The sequence below is a fragment of the Astatotilapia calliptera genome, chromosome 17 (assembly GCF_964374335.1).
Source record: "Astatotilapia calliptera chromosome 17, fAstCal68.1, whole genome shotgun sequence".
In the NCBI taxonomy this organism is placed as follows: domain Eukaryota; kingdom Metazoa; phylum Chordata; class Actinopteri; order Cichliformes; family Cichlidae; genus Astatotilapia; species Astatotilapia calliptera.
The window spans coordinates 23,278,690-23,297,355 of record NC_137438.1 but is presented as its reverse complement, the minus strand read 5'-3'; the positions used below and the strand labels follow the sequence as shown (position 1 = coordinate 23,297,355).

The 18,666-nt window shown below is 39.8% G+C and overlaps 2 protein-coding genes across 5 annotated transcripts in view; both read left to right on the top strand.

The window, feature by feature from the left end:
* dgki (diacylglycerol kinase, iota) overlaps positions 1-6,254 on the top strand; it is a 102,886-nt gene extending 96,632 nt beyond the window's left edge. For all 4 annotated transcript variants that reach the window (XM_026147877.2, XM_026147876.2, XM_026147878.2 and 1 more), the window contains 4 exons: positions 291-411; positions 1,111-1,147; positions 1,402-1,501; positions 2,341-6,254. In XM_026147877.2, coding sequence (XP_026003662.1) covers positions 291-411; positions 1,111-1,147; positions 1,402-1,501; positions 2,341-2,439 — 357 coding nt within the window. In that variant the 3' untranslated portion in view covers positions 2,440-6,254. The remainder of the gene's footprint in view (positions 1-290; positions 412-1,110; positions 1,148-1,401; positions 1,502-2,340) is intronic.
* Positions 6,255-11,060: 4,806 nt separating this feature from the next.
* On the top strand, positions 11,061-18,252 carry LOC113009532 (uncharacterized). The gene is made up of 7 exons (XM_026147874.2): positions 11,061-11,220; positions 13,002-13,434; positions 14,822-14,941; positions 15,934-15,995; positions 16,356-16,517; positions 17,271-17,384; positions 17,474-18,252. Exons 2-7 carry the CDS (start codon positions 13,011-13,013, stop codon positions 17,507-17,509), a joined length of 918 nt encoding a protein of 305 aa, XP_026003659.2. The 5' UTR covers positions 11,061-11,220; positions 13,002-13,010; the 3' UTR covers positions 17,510-18,252.
* The last annotated feature ends 414 nt before the right edge of the window (positions 18,253-18,666 follow it).

The window sequence follows — 18,666 nt, the reverse complement described above, 5'->3', positions numbered from 1 at the left end:
AAAGCTAACATCTTAGTAATCACCTTGTTGTTCTTTGACAAACAACAACAAGGTGATTACCAAAGAGCTGTTAGCTGAATGTGTTTTTGGAAAGTGGAGGATGAAAAAAGAATTGGGGTCTAAAAAGATAAATGAAATAACATATAGAAATAGATTTTCAGTGCTTTTATCAAGAAAGAACAATCAGGTTTTTCTATCAAGAAAGATTTGCTCTTTCTTTGTTCCTGTTTTTAAGAATCCTGGTTGATGTTGAAAATCTTGAAATCGTGTCTTCCTGTCGGCCTCTGCAGCTCTCACAGTGTGTGGATCGAGGCGTCAATTTGTTGGTCCGAGACTCTGGGGGTTGTTCGGCGTTGCATTTAGCTGCTCAGAGCGGACACGCAGACCTGGTCCGCTACATACTGCAGCAAGGTGAGAAAGTGCATGTTAAATAAATATCTGTGTTACTGTAAACGAAAGTCTCCAACAGCCTCCTGGATCTACTTTCAGTCAGAGTCACAAAACTGAAAGACTCAGGTTGTTTAGGGTTAAAATCCCACAGCTGTGTACAACTCAGTGTCACAACAGCAGTTCTGGATATTCACAATATCCAATGTTCATACTGACACGTTTTAGTATTTCATGAAAACTCTTGTCTTACTTTGAATTTAATTGCAGCAAAATGTCTCCAACAAGTTGGGAAGAGGGCAAAAAAAAGCTGAAAAAGAAACAAGTGGAGGAACATCAACAATGTGATGATTGGGTATAAAAAGAGCTTCTCAGAGAGTAATGAGGTGCAGATTGGTGAACCTGTGCACAAGACCTGCATGTAGAAATTGTGGAACAATTTGAAAAACATGTTCTTGAATGTAAAATTACAAAGATGTCGAATATCGCATCATCTACAGTACAAGATATCATCAGAAGACTGAAAAAAATTGGACAAATCTCTGTGTGCAAAGGCCAAAAATAAATACTGGATGTGAAATGATCCAGAAACACTGAGGCAAAGTGGAAGACTGTTCTGAGGGCAGGAAAACATGGACTAAAGAGGATTTGGACCTTCTGGCTTGTTTAACAGCATTTGTACGTTCAGATCACTGCTCACGCTTCCTGTTTCTCCCTCCTCAGGCTCCAAGGTTCTTCTGGATTTAACAGACACAGAGAAGTACTTTCTGTTTCGTTTTCTCTGAAGGGAAATGTATCATTCATGTGTATTTTATATTTGTTTAAAATTCACACGTAGTGATTGTGTGCGAACCTGAGTGCAGACAACTCAATCCTGTAGTGTAGTGTGGTATAGAACAGTCTGACCACAGTGACGTTACTGCTTTATCTATGATCTTTAGCTTTATATATGAGTTGTATCTGATCACCAGAATGTGTGTGTGTGTGTGTGTGCGTGTGTGTGTGCGCGTCTAGAGGTGACACTGCATTGCACAAAGCAGCATCAGGGAAGCAGCACGCAGTGTGTCGACTACTGGTCGAGGGCGGGGCGTCACTAGAGAAGACCAACTTCCAGGTAAACAGATGTTTAAATGGTAAATGGACTGGTTCTTATATAGCGCTTTTCTACACAACTTTAAACAGCTGCACATACAATTCCCGTAAGTCCCGATGAATCACGCAAATGATTTACAGTGAAAGGTTTTGTGGCTTCCAGGGTGTGTCACTCTCACTGTGAAAAAGGAATCGGCCAGCAGCTGATACCAAAAGCTTAAAGAACAGGAAGTATGGCAATAAAAAAACAGGCTTTACCAAACAGATCAGTGCATCACATCTTTGTCCTGAGGGGAAGTGTGTGATTGTCATTTATATTTTCAGGCAAAGAAGAGGTAAGTCAGTCGATACTGGCTGCAATAAAAGAGGCAAAGTTCCCCAGGACAGTTGTGACCTGAAAACATGTTTAAAGATTAAAAGCTTCTTTAGTTTCTCGCGTTCACTGACTTTCTTTAGGTTTTAGAGGCTTTAAGGGGCATTTTACACCACAGTTATTTTGTTTAAAGCACCAAAAATACCTTAAAAAATCCTTACAAGCAAAAACTTGTTGCAGAATTACTAAAAATGACTTTCGTCAGACTGGGTTAAACAATAAAATGTGGAAAGTCATCTTCTCAGAACCTTGGTAAGACATGTAGTTGCATCTAAACATGCGTCCTCCATGGTTCCATTTAAAGACGGTGATTTATTCTTTAGGCCAGATTAGCCCTCCATTATGCTAACTAGATTAGAGATCTCGCTGTGGGACACCTTCCTCCCTTACCTTCCATTTTTAATCCATCCCTCGGATTCATGCTGCCGCTTTTGTACGTTCCTTTTGGATGAGAGGCACGCTCCAATCTAATCGTCTCTTTCCTTCAGGGGAAGACGCCGGCAGACCAAGCCGATGGAGACGCTGAGCTCGCCGCCTACCTGAGCTCATCGTCTGCAAGCCACGAAGACCTGGAGACGGCCGTGTGATCGCGAACACGCTCGCGCACTCTGTGTCGCTCTGGACTCTGCGCGCTCGACGTGGAGAGGAAAACGTTTGGATTCGACTCTTCGGGCGGAGAAGTTGGAGACGAGCCAGAAGAGATGAACTGCTTCAGCTCGCAGCAGCACTGCAGAGGAGATTTTACTGGTCTACTATTTATTTGTATTTATTTATTCATATTCTATTTATTGGTTGTGCCGATTGAGTGAATGACTGATCGTAGGACTATCAGGATGCAAGTGCAATTGGACCAGCCGTCACACGTCGTGAGTTCACCTGTTTCTCATCTTATAAGGGATTCATGCATATTTTACTCCCTGAGACTTCTGCAGTGGTTTAAAGTGTATAAAGTGTCATTTCAGCGCTCGTAGGAACAGTAAAAGTTTTTGTTTGTCCCTTAAAACTTGTGCCAAAGACATTGCACTAGCGTAATGTCACATCTCGTCCCAAATTTCAGTCATTTTCCCATCATCTGTCACATAGTTTGATTTCCACGCCTTCCCTAAACTTTCTTACTCCCATGTCATTAAATATGCAACGCTAGCGTTTGCAATCACGTGCTGCCCGCTAAGTCACACATCACAAAATAAAACAAACAAAACGAACATATCCTCCCCGGGTGCGCTCGTCCTGAAGTGCTTGTAATGTTTTCTGCTTTCGGCTTCTTGCGAGTCCCGACTCAACGCCACTTCTTATCCTATCAGAGTCGTTGCATCGCCGTGACTCATAAAAATGACAAAACGCTTGTCAGCTTTCTGACTCTTTCAAGCAGCTGATTACTTCCAGGAACACTCAGTGGACTAAATGTGTCACATTTTCTACAGACAAAACCATGATTCAGAGCTACGTGTACAGATGAGTTTTTAAAAGGTTTTTTAAAATGAGGATCTGCTCTTGCCCACTTTTAACATTTATTTTCATTTTATGTCTGCGTCACTGCATCATTTCTCCAACGTCTTGGCATGTGCTGGAGTCTGAGAGGTTCACAAAGAGATCTTTAAACTAAAGCTGCGATTGAGTTATTCGCATGTTTAAAAATTTATTGTGGCAAACATGATGGAGGGACTTTATGTTCTCCACGGCAGCCACACACAAAAAAATACACAAGCTGATATTAGACGAGTGTAAATGTGATAAAGCCAGACAAAGAGCAAAATATCAGTGTTTCTCAGTGGTAGAAGCTACAAGTATTTAGCTCTATTTGCACTGTCAGTAAACCACAACAATTCAAAACATGGACACAGTTTGGCATAGAAAAAAATCAAACCTGCATGAACTGTGAAAGCTTTGAACTTTTCTCACAAACTTCTTTTAACTGCAGCTTTTTCTCCAAGTACAAACAACACACGGAACAAGTGACCGAGTGGGATCATTTATGACTCCAGTCATACACAGGACTCCAGTCCAGTCCTGTGTATGTGCTGCTGTGACATTTTTATAACCAATTATGACTCGGGTTGTATAACATTTAATAGAATTTTAATTAAATATGTCTGTTTTTTAGCATTATAAGCTTTGATTTTACTGGAAATGACCATTTCTAATCACTACATTGTAGAAAGGCATGTACGCTATATGGACCAAACATAAGCTGCTCAGCCATGCAGCTGAAAAACTCTGTTATATTGGGACATTATAGACATAAAAAAACATTATGAAATCATAAGTGATCCCACCTGGTTTCAGTAGCTAAAATCTCTTGTAGATAACAAAAAGCCTCATTTTTTGGCTCTTTCTGGGATCCCAGAGAGTACAAAAATAACGGAATAATCACAACACGTTTCAGGAACCATGAGCTCATTAGCTGATGGAAAATAAATCACATTTGTGTCATAGAAATGCCTAAAATGTGCCGATCTCTGTCACATTTGTGGATATGTGCTTGTTTTCTTTGTCATATTTCTAATATTTTGCTTGTCTTGGTGAGATAAAGGTGATAAATGTTTTGCTCTGGGAGCCGTTTTGTGAAATTTCTTAGGCGAAACAAAAAACCCCCAAAAAACCCTCATATTTCAGAACAACACGGGACTCCAACTCTTTTTGTGGACAAAATTAGCGCTGAGCCATCAAACCAGTGACCGTACCAAGTGATAGTGAGAGGGGACCAGTATTAGCCCAGTATGGAAGGAATGACGCTAACCCAAGGTTCCCGTCGTTTGCGTTTGAATTCATTTTTGGACGTTAGACCAGAGTCTGTTTAAAAAATGGGAGATTTAAAGTATTTTCGTTGCAATGTTTCTTTCAAACTAAGATTTTAACTTTTCACAGTTCGATAGTGTGTATCTGGTACTCCTGGTGTGTGCGTGTGTGTGTGTGTGTGTGTGTGTGTGCGTGTGTGTGTGTGTGTGTTTGCAGCATTTGTCTAAGAATAAATTAAAATCTGAGCCATGTTCAATGCAATATGAATAGATTATATCTTCTTGTTTTTGCATTTCTATGTTACTCATTTACATTACATTAATGTTTGTAACACGGTCGAGCATTTAGCACCGAGGAGTATTGAATGTGCGGTTTTGCTTCAGTGCTGGTTAGGAAAATGATTCTTGTTTCGTTCGTTCTTTTCTTTTGAGAGCACATATGTCAGTGGACTGAAATGACCCTGTGAGCTCTGCAGTAACCTGTGCTGATATTTGCAGGACATGATGCTTTCCCAATTATTTAAGGGGACATTGTAAAGAGTCGTGATCAGCCATCATAGAAGTCTGGCTCCCAAAGTCCCAGCTTACGTTTACTGCAGTGGCTTTTCTCCCTTTCCCTCAAAATTCAAACTATTAGTCGCCAACTTGTGTCCTCAGGTCTGCCCTCAGGAGGTTGGTTTGATAGAAGGTTTCCGGTACATCACAGATTGGCTCTGGAGTCCCTTTAGCGTCATAGAAAGCAGATATCCTAATATGGTTATCTCAGGGATGCGTAAATATGTACTGACAGGGTGTTGGTGCTTTGCAAGCACAACTATTCCTGTGCAAAGACAATCCCGCAGAGGCACCTATTTGTAAAATATATGGAAAATTTAAGAGCGGTAAAAACATTTGCAGTAGGAATACAGCTTGGGTCTATTTTCACTGCACTCTTATCAGCCAATCAGATGAATCAGATCTCTCTGCCCTGTTTTACCAAGGGTTAAAACGTATGATGAGTAAAGACTCGTTTATTCCAGAGCTGTGTTGTTTAAACCCTTCGAATGTTCTTAGAATTTCTTGACTGAATCCACACTTTAAACATCCAGAGCCGATGTCTCGCTCTCTTTCTCTGCAGAGGTTTCTTGTTGTAAGATGGCTTCCACAAGCCAGATATCAAACTCGGTGGCCTTCCTCCGAGTTTCAGCAGTTTACACGGACAAAATGTGTGTAAAATAAAACCACAAACTGATCATTTCCAGAAAGTGACTGTGCTCATGTAAGCTACGTTCGTTCTGAGCAGCACACACACACACACACACACTCAAACACACACACAGGCTTATTATCACTCTTTCTATTTAGTAGAAACATGACTTTGAATTAAACTGTGTCTATCATCAGCGTTGGTTATGCATGTCCTTTATTTTCTTACCTCCCTGGGATTCTGTTCTGGTAATGGCATAAAAAAATGGCATTATTGATGTTTAAACTGTTCAATTGTTATCATTTTAAATGATTTATACTAAAGTTTCTTGTAAGGCTGGGCACGTGGTTTTGTTTTGTTTTGTTTTTTTTGCTTTTGTATTTTATTTTTCTGCTACTGATGATGATGATGATGATGGGATTACTTGAAGTTTGTTGTTTTTATTTTGTCATTTGGTAAAAGAAGATGTGACGCTGTTGTCTTGGTGTCTGACCTCATTTCCTGTTTGAGCGGTTGCCGGGGAAATCCCCTCAACACCAGCTGTTACTTGTCAAAACAAGCTGCTGTTTTAAGAAAGACACATCTTTGCAAAGTCATGCTGGCAAGTGCAGAAATTTGAAAACAAACAGCAGATGCGAAGGAGTTCACATGTGGCTCCTCAGTTCAAGATTACATGACAAAAACAAAAGCAGCACATATATGTAACTCGGTATGTGTTAGCAACACTCAAAAAGGCTGAAATATGCTGATGTTTGCTAAATGTAAGACAGCACTGGATAAAATACTGGTGACACATAATGTACAAATCTGACACCAAAACTGGGGAAATAGAGTTTTTTAATGGAATTTATATCTAATCATGTCTAATTAATATCAAGGCCTTTCTCCAAAAGGACTCACAGCCTCATGTTGGCAGTGAATAGAAAAGTCATGGAGGTGCTTAAATCTCTGACGTAACTACTCTAATGACAAGACCATAAAAGCTATAAAAAGTCTAATCTGTAATGTCAACTGGTCGTCCTGAGGGTGCACCTGGCCTCCTTATCATTGTGTCGCAAAGGGCAGAATTAAATATCAGTGTTTGTGGGATGGAGACTCGTGGAAGGTGATGGGAAGTTGGAAGCAGGAATGTCCTTCACCTGCTGTGTAATTTACTGGCAGGGTAAAATGGTGAATGGACTGATTCCTATACAGCGCTTTTCTACTCTCCTGGAGTACTCAAAGCATTCACCCATACACACCCATTCACATACGCAGTATTATCTATACTTTGAGTGCTTTCTAACTATCATTCATACGCCGATGGATGCATCGGAGAGCAAGTCGGGGTTAGTATCATGCCCAAGGATATTTGGCATGCAAACTGCTGGAGCCAACCTTTCGATCAGCAGCTGACCTGCTCTTCCTCCTGAGCTACAGCCACCCCAATCTGGTTCACCAGATATACCAGGCAGATGGTGGTTTTGAGGGTAAAACAAATTTATTAAGGAAACAAGCTCTCTGAACTCTCTGGAAGGAGTGTCTATCCCCACTTGTACATCTTAAGCTCCTCCTACCGTGACACCGTGCATGCTGTTTTATCATTTAACTCATTTCATAAAAAAGAAATCCAATGACCATTTCTAGCACAGTCTCACAGAAACATCCACAACTGTCTGCTGACAACATTCTCCCCTCTGTTTTCCATCTATCTGATATCCTGCAAAACTCTACCATAAACAGTCAAACAGGAAAAAAAATCCCTGTTTGATGGTCTGCTCTTCTTTCGCCTGCTTCCTCCAACCCTCTGCGTGGCATTCGCTATATCCAAGAATCTTCTCTAAGGTCTTCCTCTTTTCCTCCTGCCTGGCAGCTCCACCTTCATCCACAGCCTCTCCTCTGCACCATCCCAGCCTTACTTCTCTAACCTTCTCTCCAACCTTATGCCTTCCTGGTGTGTTAATCCTTTCCCTCCTGGACTTTCTCGATAAAAATCTTCAGCTCTTCCATGCAGCATAATGATAACAACTGTGCAATCTAAAGTCTTCAGAGGTCAGGGGTTACCACCGTGACAAGCCTCTTTGATAAAGGAGTCACAGAGAAGCCTGGAGCCTGAGCCTCTGTTTGGATATTAAAAACCAGCCATGTTTAATATGATCATGAAGTTTAAAAGTGACACAGAATAAGAAAAAGCATAAAAAATCCAATTTAAATGGTAAATGGTAAATGGCCTGTATTTATATAGCGCTTTACTAGTCCCTAAGGACCCCAAAGCGCTTTACATATCCAGTCATCCACCCATTCACGCACAACATTAAGCCAACATTAGTCTGTTTGGAGCACCAGGCAGGTGGATTTAAGTGCATCATGATTATATATGAAATAATTTTATTCATCATGATTTTATTTTTGCACCTTTGTGGATACAAAAGTGTCTTTGAAGCACTCTGACTGTTTCACATTCATAACCCAGGATTCAACAAACAGCCACTTGAAGAAATTCTGCCCCGCCTTTCTTTACTGTTTGATATCTGAGTCATAAACTTGTTTGAACCTTCACCCATATTACAGTTTAATAAAGAAGAAAGAAAATCCCCAATGACACATGGATGAGACATTCCACATGTAGATATCCCCGAGTCACACCTGGGAATGAATGTGGAGAACTTCTCTGAGCGAAAAACTGAGTATTTTCTGAGCAGTTTAAGGCCTTCTTTTAAGAACTGAGATTGATTTGATTGATTAAACTTTAAAAACCTCCAGATTTGGTTGCATACTTTGTGAAATACTTCCTCTTTTTAATTTAACCCAAATCACAATGAACATCAGTCAGAGCCAGCTCACGATCATGTAGACTTACTCTCTTCAGTGTGAAATGCTCATGCAGAAATCGATTCTTTTACTTCCCTACATCAAAAATCCATCCAAATTCCACGGACCCCAGTCAGTCACAGCGAGACAGACATACCCACAGTAGGCACAGAGTCACTCACTGACCCAACGCAGATTTCTTTGTCTTCCTCGTGTTGTTTTAATTGCTTTTATGGGCCTAAGATCACCTAAATATGATTTGGTAACTGAAAGGAAAGTTAGATGATTATGAAGAATCCTGCAGACACTTCAAACTGTCAAAGTCTTAAGCAATTACTAATTTTTCAGGCTTTATTTATCCCAGTGGGATTGTTTTTTTCTTCATATGGTGTACAATCACCACACCCCACTTCCTTTGTCCTCCACTTGTCTGCTTTCAAACTTTGTAAAGGACACACTGCATGCCATGCTGAGATATGCCAAGTTATCAGATACAACTTACCAATGTTTGTTTGGTAAGGTGTCTGTTATCTGACTAAGTGTTATTTGGTTTTACAAAAGGAAATTCTTCTGAACTCAGTGAGGCACGTAAAGTCCCCAAACAATGAAAATGAAAGAAGCCCTCTGTGCACAAAGAAAAACTTTAAAGATGGTCTCCTGGAGAGCTCAGCAGCAATTTGAAAAAAAAATGAGAAGCACATCTGGATCCTAGGAAACAAAAAAAAAAGGAAAGTACTGTTGGGACACCTGCTGTCTAAACAATGGCGTGTGACACACAGAAACCCCCAGTGGAAACAAGCGTGAAATTCTTTGCTCCTTATAAATAAAACTGTGGTTTCTTGGCAATGTTATACTCAAGCTCTCCTTGCAGTGACGTGCAGGAGCTTGGGGATTTTTTCCTGCCTTACCTGCTGATTGTGGAGCTTGATGACCGTCTGGTAAGGGCATGCCTATGGAGCTCCTGGAATGTGGACACAACTACTTTTAGTCTGAGCTTTCATTTCCGCTCAGATCAATGTTTCTATGCACAGTGGTGTCACTCTCACCTTTATGTTGCAGCAGTTAAGCAAGCATGAAGGCAGATTTAGAGGTTAGCAGGGTAACCTGTTGCTGTAATAACAGGATGTTTAAAAAAAAATGAACAAGAAAACTTCCAGTTTATGATTCCAAACATTGGATAGACAATTATGGGCGCTTGTTTCTTCCACTAATTGTACATCAAATTTCAGGTTAAATATCTCAAAATTTTAACTCAGTATTTCAAAATTGAGGTTACGATTGAGGTTAGTGTTCCTCTGAGACTAACTTGAAGTGCTGGAAAAATAAACTTGAAATTTTGTGCTATGTGAATGTGCATGTGGAGTTTATGGGAATTTAAAGCAGTTCAACTTTTGTTCTTCTTTTTCTGCCTAATTAAAAGGTGTAATATTAGCAACGAATCTGTGCACTGGGGACCATGGAGGCCCAGGGGGGAATTGTATCTGCAGAAATAAAGTCAAGGCCTCCCTTGGCCTGTGTTTGTTTGACTATTTTTATTTTTAATCGTTAATATAAGCTTCTTAAGATCTTCCCCTGATAAAGACCCTCCATATTATAACACCTACTGAAACCATCTAGTCAGTATTCGTCCATTTAATTTTATTTTATTTTTTTTATAAACGAATTAAAACTAAACTTTCTTTCTATGAGAAACTAAACTGCAAGCTCTGGAAACTGACTGAAATCCACTCAACTAAAAACAAAAACTTGGAATTACCCAAGATTCAATTTTGGGGTTTTTTTGGAAAAACAGCAGCAAGTTTAGTTGGAATTATTAAGCGATTAATCACGGAGGATAGTTGTTGTGAAATGCATACTGACATTGTCAAAAGATGAAAGTGATGCAAGTGTACAAACGTGCGTAGAGGATTGGGGGGTTTATTTTGTCGTGCATTAAATACGTTTTTTGTTCATTAAATGTACAACAGAGAAAAATGTGCAGATGATCTGTCAAAAAAAAGTGCTCAGGAATGTGATCACCCACTTTTATCCAGAAATCTAGAAGCTGCGCTTTGCAGTTTCTGGCAAAGTGATTTATAGATACGGACTTGAAAAACATTTTCAAGGAAAATTTGGCCGAGAGGACAGCAAAATGTGCAACAAATACAAGATAACACAGGCAGCGTCGAACACAGGGTTGCTGAGTCATAATACCTACGAAGCACGTCGTCTTATTTATTCCATATAATTGATTATCTTTGATCAACTGTGCTAACTACTGCCTGTTTGCGGAAATCACCGTTTTCTGACATTTACAGACCACTTCTGTCTGTGCGAGAGAAAATCAGGTAAGAATATACCCTAACCACATGCATTTAAAAATGTTTATTTGTGTATTTTTTATGTAATTACTTGTAATCGAAAATTACGCCCCGCTGGAAAATAAATTAATTCCCCCTCCAAAAAGGTCTTACGAGATATGTAATCCGAAGAAAAGTTTGTTCGGTTTGTCTCGTCGTAGCTGGAGCTACGTCATAGCACGTCAGCACGTGACAAAGTCGCCATACTTAAACAGGCTCGTGGACTCCGACCGGCGCATAGTTCACTCAGTGACTATACGAGTTGGTGTGGCAAGTGTTTTTCCTTCGTTTAGCGTCTGTTTGACCGCTCGGACCGTAAGTATATCTGTTTTTGTGTATTCTAGAACTACTTGAAGTATTTAAAAGTGCTTCCGTGTAGCTGACAGGTCGTTTTTACTCACATAAAGTACACATTAAGTTTAACTTTCTAACTCTTCTTCTTCTTTTTATCGTGTTGTTAAACTCAGGGGCAGTCTCGGTTGGGTTGTTGTTGTCTAACATTTACAGCCACTTAAGCTCAGTCAAACAATGGCGGCTCGAGTTTACAGCTACTTTTACACAACTTCACCGGCTAAAGTTTCAAAGTCAAAAGATATACAATAAAGTTTTTCTTTCATGGCTAACGTAGAGTAGCTAGCTAGCTAGGTCGTCTTTACACGGATTTATGACGGCTTTGACCCAGAGAAACACGGCGCATCACGGTTAGTTGTGGCTTCAGGAGTTCCCGGTGTATTTCATTGAGTTTGGTGAAACTATCAGCTGTTTGCCGAGACACGCCTCGACAAAGTCCTGAAGTCAAGAGGAGGAGCCACACAACAACACTTTAACATTAAGCTGACTTTAATTACAGGAATATTACAGATGTTCACAGTTTGGACATGAGGATTTAACAGGTACCAGTTAGACTACATTTAAACACGTCAGGGTGATTTATCCAGTCAAGTGTGTCAGTGTTCTCATTTTAAAATTTAAACCTTTTTTATTGTATATTTTTGTAGTCAGATGTATTTTTTTATGTTTAACTAAAGCTAAAAACTAAACTATGAGTTAAAGTCGTTTTTAGCAACTAAACAAGAAATACTTTTTTAGGTCATGGTTCAGTTTGGTCAAATTGCCGGATGACTCTTTGGCGTGTATTATTTATTTATTTATTTCAGAGTGCGGATGACGACTGAGTCACCTGTCTTCACAAAGTGAAACCAGGTGTTTGTCTATTTTAAATTGTAATATCGAATCTAAACTTCTTAAATTCTTCCCCTGACAAAGACCCTTCATGTTATAATACTTACTGAAACAATCGAGTCAGAATTCGTTTATTTAAATATATTTTATAAACTAACAAAAACGAAACTGAAACGAAACTTTTCTTATCCAAATCTAAACTGAAAGCTCTGGAGACTGACTCAAATCAGCTAAGCTAAAAACAGAAACTGGAAATAGGCAAGATTAAAACTTTTTAGACTAAACTACAGCAACCTTAATTGGAGAGATTAATCACTGAGGATGTAAATTTGACCACATCTGACATTTTAAAATATGAAATTGATGCAAGTGAACAAAGAAAGTATGATTAAAGGATTCGGGGTTTATTTTAGTCGAGCACAAAATATATTTTTGTTCATTAAATGGATGAAAGTAACAGGAAAATGAACAGATTTCAGTTTAATCTGTGTTACACAGTCATTACCTTAAATATTAAAGACACTTCATGTGCCAGAAACACTGAGCACACTTATTAATTATACAGCCGGCAGGTTGTACAAAATAACACGAACAAGCGGAGTCATGCATTTGTCACAAATAACATGATGTATGCTTAAAGGAAGAATTTTCCTTGCTCAAAATGGGATGTGATTTCTCAGGAAAGCATCATTGTCTTGCTAATACTTGAGACAAGTCTTTGTTGCCTCACTTAAAAGAAACCAGTGCATTTTCTTTCATTTCTGCCTTTAGACAGTAAAACCATGCTTAGAAAATAGTTCAGATATCTCTTTAGCTATTTGGGTAATTTTTCCAGGAAACCCCCACTTCCATGAAGAAAACTAGCTCTCACATGATGGCTGGGTCTCAGTTTGACTCTTCTTTTTTCGTAACAGTAAGCCAAGATGACAAACGGACACATCGAAATCTACGACCCCATTCCCCGCCCTGCTGGCCGCTCCACTGGTACATACCACGACCCCGAGTCTACCCCAAACGTGGCGAACATGGAGGACACAGTGGAGTTCAGAGTCCTAATGGCCTACGTGACGAGGAGACGACCAAACACACAGAGGAGCCCGGTCAGGGAAAGTGGTGGGGATGACTCAGATGGACATGTCAAAACTCCACTAAAGACACCAACACAGACTGAGAACAAGCTCACAGAAAAGAAAAACAGAAAGAAGGGGAGGAGATTGAAACGCATGTTGAGCATTTTCAGCTGCACCAGGCCTCAGACGAAGAATGAAGAAGACGAGGAGGAGGAGCAGCAGCAGAAACCAATGGAGCCTGCTGATGAAGTCTCATTCAGATGTTTCCCTGCTACAGGTGAGGAGAATAAAGGTGTAGCCTTAGATAACACGACAATTAGCCTCGCTGATTAATGTGCACCATAGTTTTGTTTATAAAATATTAGTTCACTATCATAACATGCAAATAAAATCATTCACTGTGAAACTGATGCCTGAAATACACTAGAAGACTGACATCCGGCACTGTCTCACCGATAAAGACTCCAGGTTACACGTTTTAGTCTTAAATCAGCAGAGTGATAAAAACCCGAGGTAATCTTAAACATGTTGGATTTTTATTGAAACAGTAAGGCAGGAAAAGTACCAGCTCCAACTGGAACTTAATCATTGACAACTTTATCAACACTGTCATGATTTTTATTGTAGGGAGGGGCATTGACATTGGTGTAAGGTTCACAGGAAAAATCTGACAACGTTATAAGTTTTTATGGAAACTGGAAGAAAGTTTTTGTGCTGTAGAGGCGGGTAAAATGAAGAAGATCCTCTTGTTTTGTTTAGAAATGGGTGAAAGTCAATACCAGGTCGAAGATGTCACACTAAGAGTCCTAAACTCTCAAAAAGTGTTCTTTTATAAGTGCGAGAGGACAAAAACACCAGAAAATATTTACTTGTTGCAGAACTTTTTGTCTTAAAAAATGTCTGAGTCGACTGTCAACAGCATGCCATAAAAATATTACAAAGGTAATTTTGTGGACCTCAGCCCTTTTTATTTCTTTAGTGCGACGGGTGAACATCCTGCTGGTTTCACGCTTAAACTGGTTTGAGTCCAGTTTGAATTCTGCAAAGTCAGGTGACCTGAAGACAGGTTTTAGTTTCTCATAAACGCTCATAATTACAGATAAGACCAACTCGAGGTTCTCGAAATGTAAAAGCATGGACGACCAGAAAGTGGAACTATGCTAAGTGTATGCAAAGTGCTGCCCAATACTTTAATGCTCTACTTTATTTCAGTTCAACTTGCTTTTTTTGTTTTTGATAGACAGATTTTTCTGCCGGAGCCAAAAAGTTAGACAGAGCTTATGAAATAATTTTAACCTGTTTTTGTTAGTCAGGTTTTCTTGTGGCAAAGCAATGAACAAAATCAGTTTATGAATGGGACATTTTAACCCCAGTAAATGTGCTTGTATATTCCACCCAGTTAAATAAGGTCAGTCAACTATTTGAGTCATCGCAGTTCCCTAAAAGGTTTTGAGCTTCTTTGTAAAGTCACTGGGATATGCCAGAAAACATTTGAGGACCACTGGGCTGAATCACTCACTTAACCATAAGACTTATTGGTTTCTTGCGTTTTTCCTGTTTCACAAGCGTATACAGGCATATATTTTACCCGGCCGATCAGCCACCGCTTACTGTGACACCGTCCTTTTAGGGTCTGATTTGATATGTTTGTTCCATTTTTCCAGATGAGCCTGAAAAGGAGGAGGAGGACGAGAAGGCGAGTGAGGTAGCGAGCAGACTGATGGAGCTTGCTGATGAAATCCAATTAATTCCTCCAAATATAGAGTCGGATTCCCCAGAAAATGGTGAGTTTCTTCTTTTAAGATTCATTTGTATCTCTTAAAAGGATTAAAACTAACCTGATGAGTGACACAGAATACACATGTGAACGCTCTCACAGGAAAAACCAAAGAATTACCCAGGAATAGTAAAACATTTGAGGCGGTGCCTGTTAGAGAGCCAACAGAAACATGGTATGCAGCCTTAGGAGAAGGAAGTTAAATTCTTCTGTGAACTCGGTCAAGACGGGCAGCGCTAACCCAGCAGGTTCTCTGGTAACAGAACAAACAGGAGTTCCTGGAGGAAACAAATCAAGCACAGGGGGAACATGCAGCACAAAACAAAAGGGCCCCGTCTGGGTTCAGATGGCTGACTGCTGGGTCACTTTATGCATCTAGGGCAGATCAGATGTTCCCTGAGTAATGCATGTGTAATGTTTGCACATCACATTGTAGTTTGCCCAGTTTAGCTGAAGTTAAGTCAATATTTGGGTAATTGGATGACTTAAAGATGGTGTTTTAATAAGGCGTCCATTTCCACCTTAATTTGGTAGAAAAGTAAAATCTGAAAAGCGTTTTCTAGCTTGTAGAAACTGATTACCCACTGAGAACAATCGGTTCTAAATGAATGCTGTAATAGTTTAGTTTAAGATCCCCAACAGCAGCAGATTCTCCAGGTTCAGTAAAAAAAATGTGCCCACCAGTAATACCCCTTCATGTTTTCATAGCCGAGACGCCACCAAACAAGTTTTACTAGTTTTACACGACAGACATTTATAGAAGGCACTGCGAAGTTCTGGGTCTAGATTCAGCGTTGTTTACATGCCCAACACATTTTTTTTCCGTCTTTGTAATCATGGCAGCTGAAGTTGGTGCCTTATTAAAGCAATCAGCAATTGCAATATGTTTTTTCATATATATATATATATATATAGATAAAAGTGTGCGCCTTTAATCCCTTAAATGTTGTCTGTCTTGTGTTGTTGCTGCTGATAATCTGGTCTTCTGTTCCTTTTTAGATGAGGTGGAGAAGATAATTGGTCTGCTGCTGAGAGAAACTGGAGACAAATATGACGGCAAGGTACAAAAACAACTTTGATCTGATGTGAAAAACAACAGAATATCTTCCTTTAGGAAGTAGTTTACCACCAGTTTGTGTCATGTGATCGCGCTTCTGCTGAGTGGTTTTGGTTTTTCACGCATCCTCACGTGCAGGTCACAGATATTTCCGTTATTTGTGAACATATAATTAAAAAAATTATATGTTCACATTCCTCCAAATCAGAAACTTCATTATTACTTAGTTGGTGTTTTGTTTGTTTTTTCATCTTTAGTGACTGAACTTTATTTGTTTTTTGTTCTTTGTTTTGTGTGTGTGTGTGTGTGTGTGTGTGTGTGTGTGTGTGTGTGTGTGTGTGTGTGTGTGTGCGTGCCTTGTCAGGTGTTGAAAGATGCCAACATAGCAGCAGAGCTCTTCTGGAATTACGATTTCTTTAAGAAGTTAATAAACACCTTCCTGATACGAGTGGGCCTCAGGAGCCCCTCGCCCAACTCTCCAGGGCCGCAGGCGTCTCAAAAAACCCAGATGGCTGTGATGTGTGAGGTAAGAGCGGCTTAAGCTATCAGTGAAACTATGAATCTTAGTGAGACTAACGCTGGAGGAGTTACCAGAGTAGGAAACTCTAAGGGGCCTTTATGCTTTCCATGTCGCTGGTGTGACGAGGCGGCTGGACATGCACGTCTTGATTTGGCCACCGCAGCTGGGTTAAAGGTGCAAGTGTATGATCCTGTCAGTTTTTACTGCCATTTTAATGACATTGCAGTACAGATGCTCAGGTATGCAGATATATAGAGGGAGATGTTGGAACTGTTCGAAGACTTCTCCTATATCAGCGCTTACGTGGAGATATTGTCTCCACAGCAGCTTCCTGTGCCTTAACGGCGGGCATAAATAAGAGTGGCTGTGAGCTGCAGGAGCTGTGGTCAGGTAGCACAAATTGCTGTAGTTTCAATAACAATCACATATCGTTTATCGGTATCCTTGACTACGAACAAGTGATATACGCCCTGAAAAATCAACAGGTCAGTTCCTAGTTAGCAGTAAGTAAACCTAGGAGCAAGAAGACTATTCACTTATAAATCAGGTTCACTCCAGGATAAAAAACAGTTTAAAAACCCCCCAAAAACAAACAAACAAAAAAAAAAACTTGAAATGAGTCTGTGTATACTCGGGCAGGTGTGGCAGTGTGAGGGACACCTGTTTGCTGAGTTTTGGGAGTCATGTGCAGGTCTGCTGACTCATTTTCACATGACTGTCTTGGCTAACCTCTGAAGACATCTGTTTTTCTTGTTTCAGGTCACCACTCGTCTGTCAGCTGTGGAAACGTTGCCCACAAACCGCCTGCTGAACCATGGCGCTCAATACATACAGAATAACTTTTCATCCTGGGTGCAGGACCAAGGAGGATATGTACGTTTAAAACAAAAGCCTTCTTAATTAAACCATTAGCTTGACCTGTTGAAGTTTTAAAAACACTCAAGTATCTGCTTATTTTGCAGGATGCAGCGTTTGATGAGACTGAGGAAGTCGACTGAAAGCAGAAGGGACGTGGTTTACAAGCTCCACAGCTCCCCCTGTTGGCCAAAACCTGCACGGACTGTAGCTTCAGGAGCTACTAACATTAACAATGAACTCTAACAGCACAACAGGACATCTTGGAACTGTACAGAGAATAAAAATGAGTTTACAGACTGCAAAACATCAGAGCCAATTTCTCACAGATCATGTAATAGTTCTTATATTTAAGTTTCAGTGAGATTTAAATAAGATATTTCTTGTTTTTTTTACATGTCTTAAATTTTGTATAAATGCATTACATGTTTTGCAAACTTATGCACTGATTTTTTTCTTTTCTTTTTTTTTTTTCTTGTGATCTGATGGACCATCACATTGAATTAAAAAAGTTGAATAATGAAGCACTTGCACTTTTCCCTTAAAAAAAACAAAAAAAAAAACAAAAAAAAACAAAAAAGCCCCCAAACAAATTGAACAGCAGTGACAAAGCATTCATGTGTTTCTAATGTTGTTTACTATTGTTTCTAATATTTGCACACAAAAAAAGAACTCAGGAGGAGACACGGATCCCTGTGGCGTTTTCGTATGGAAGTAAATATCTGTTAAACATGTGAAGAAAGGCCCCTGCTTATCCGGGGGAAAAGCAGCAGCCAAAGAAAGTTTGTTTCTGTGCCCTGTAACAGATTTTCAGTATGTAAAGGGAATATGACTATGGAGGGGGGGGAAAAAAGCTCAGGTTAATTAAAAGCAGTCTTTGTTTGTATTAAGTGCTTCCTGGTCACTTTAATGTGCATATTTATAGTTCACCAAAACCCAAATGACCATAAATTTAAAAAAGCCTTTTATTAATATTCATGTCAAAAGCCATGACCTCAAAATAAAAAGGCATATCAAGATTTCTACTTCTCAAATATGAGATAAGGAACTTGAAACAGGCTTGTGGACAGTCGAAGCAAGCTTCCATAAATTGGACGCTTTACTAAAGTCTGGCTTTTGCTCACTGGGTGTGAAGAAAAAAAAAATTAAACTACTACAAAGAAATTCAGTTAAAAGTGTCCTTGGGCAAGACACTTCACCTACCGCCTACTGGTGTTGGCCAGAAGGGCCGATGGCGCGATATGGCAGCCTCGCTTCTGTCAGTCTGCCCCAGGGCAGCTAGTTTTAATAAAGCTTAGCA

Coding starts and splice junctions, on each gene's coding strand:
- LOC113009532 (XM_026147874.2), top strand. CDS start 13,011: ATGACAAACGGACACATCGAAATCTACGACCCCATTCCCCGCCCTGCT. Junction 13,435..14,821: donor CAGATGTTTCCCTGCTACAG/GTGAGGAGAATA, acceptor CCATTTTTCCAG/ATGAGCCTGAAAAGGAGGAG. Junction 15,996..16,355: donor GAGACAAATATGACGGCAAG/GTACAAAAACAA, acceptor GTGCCTTGTCAG/GTGTTGAAAGATGCCAACAT.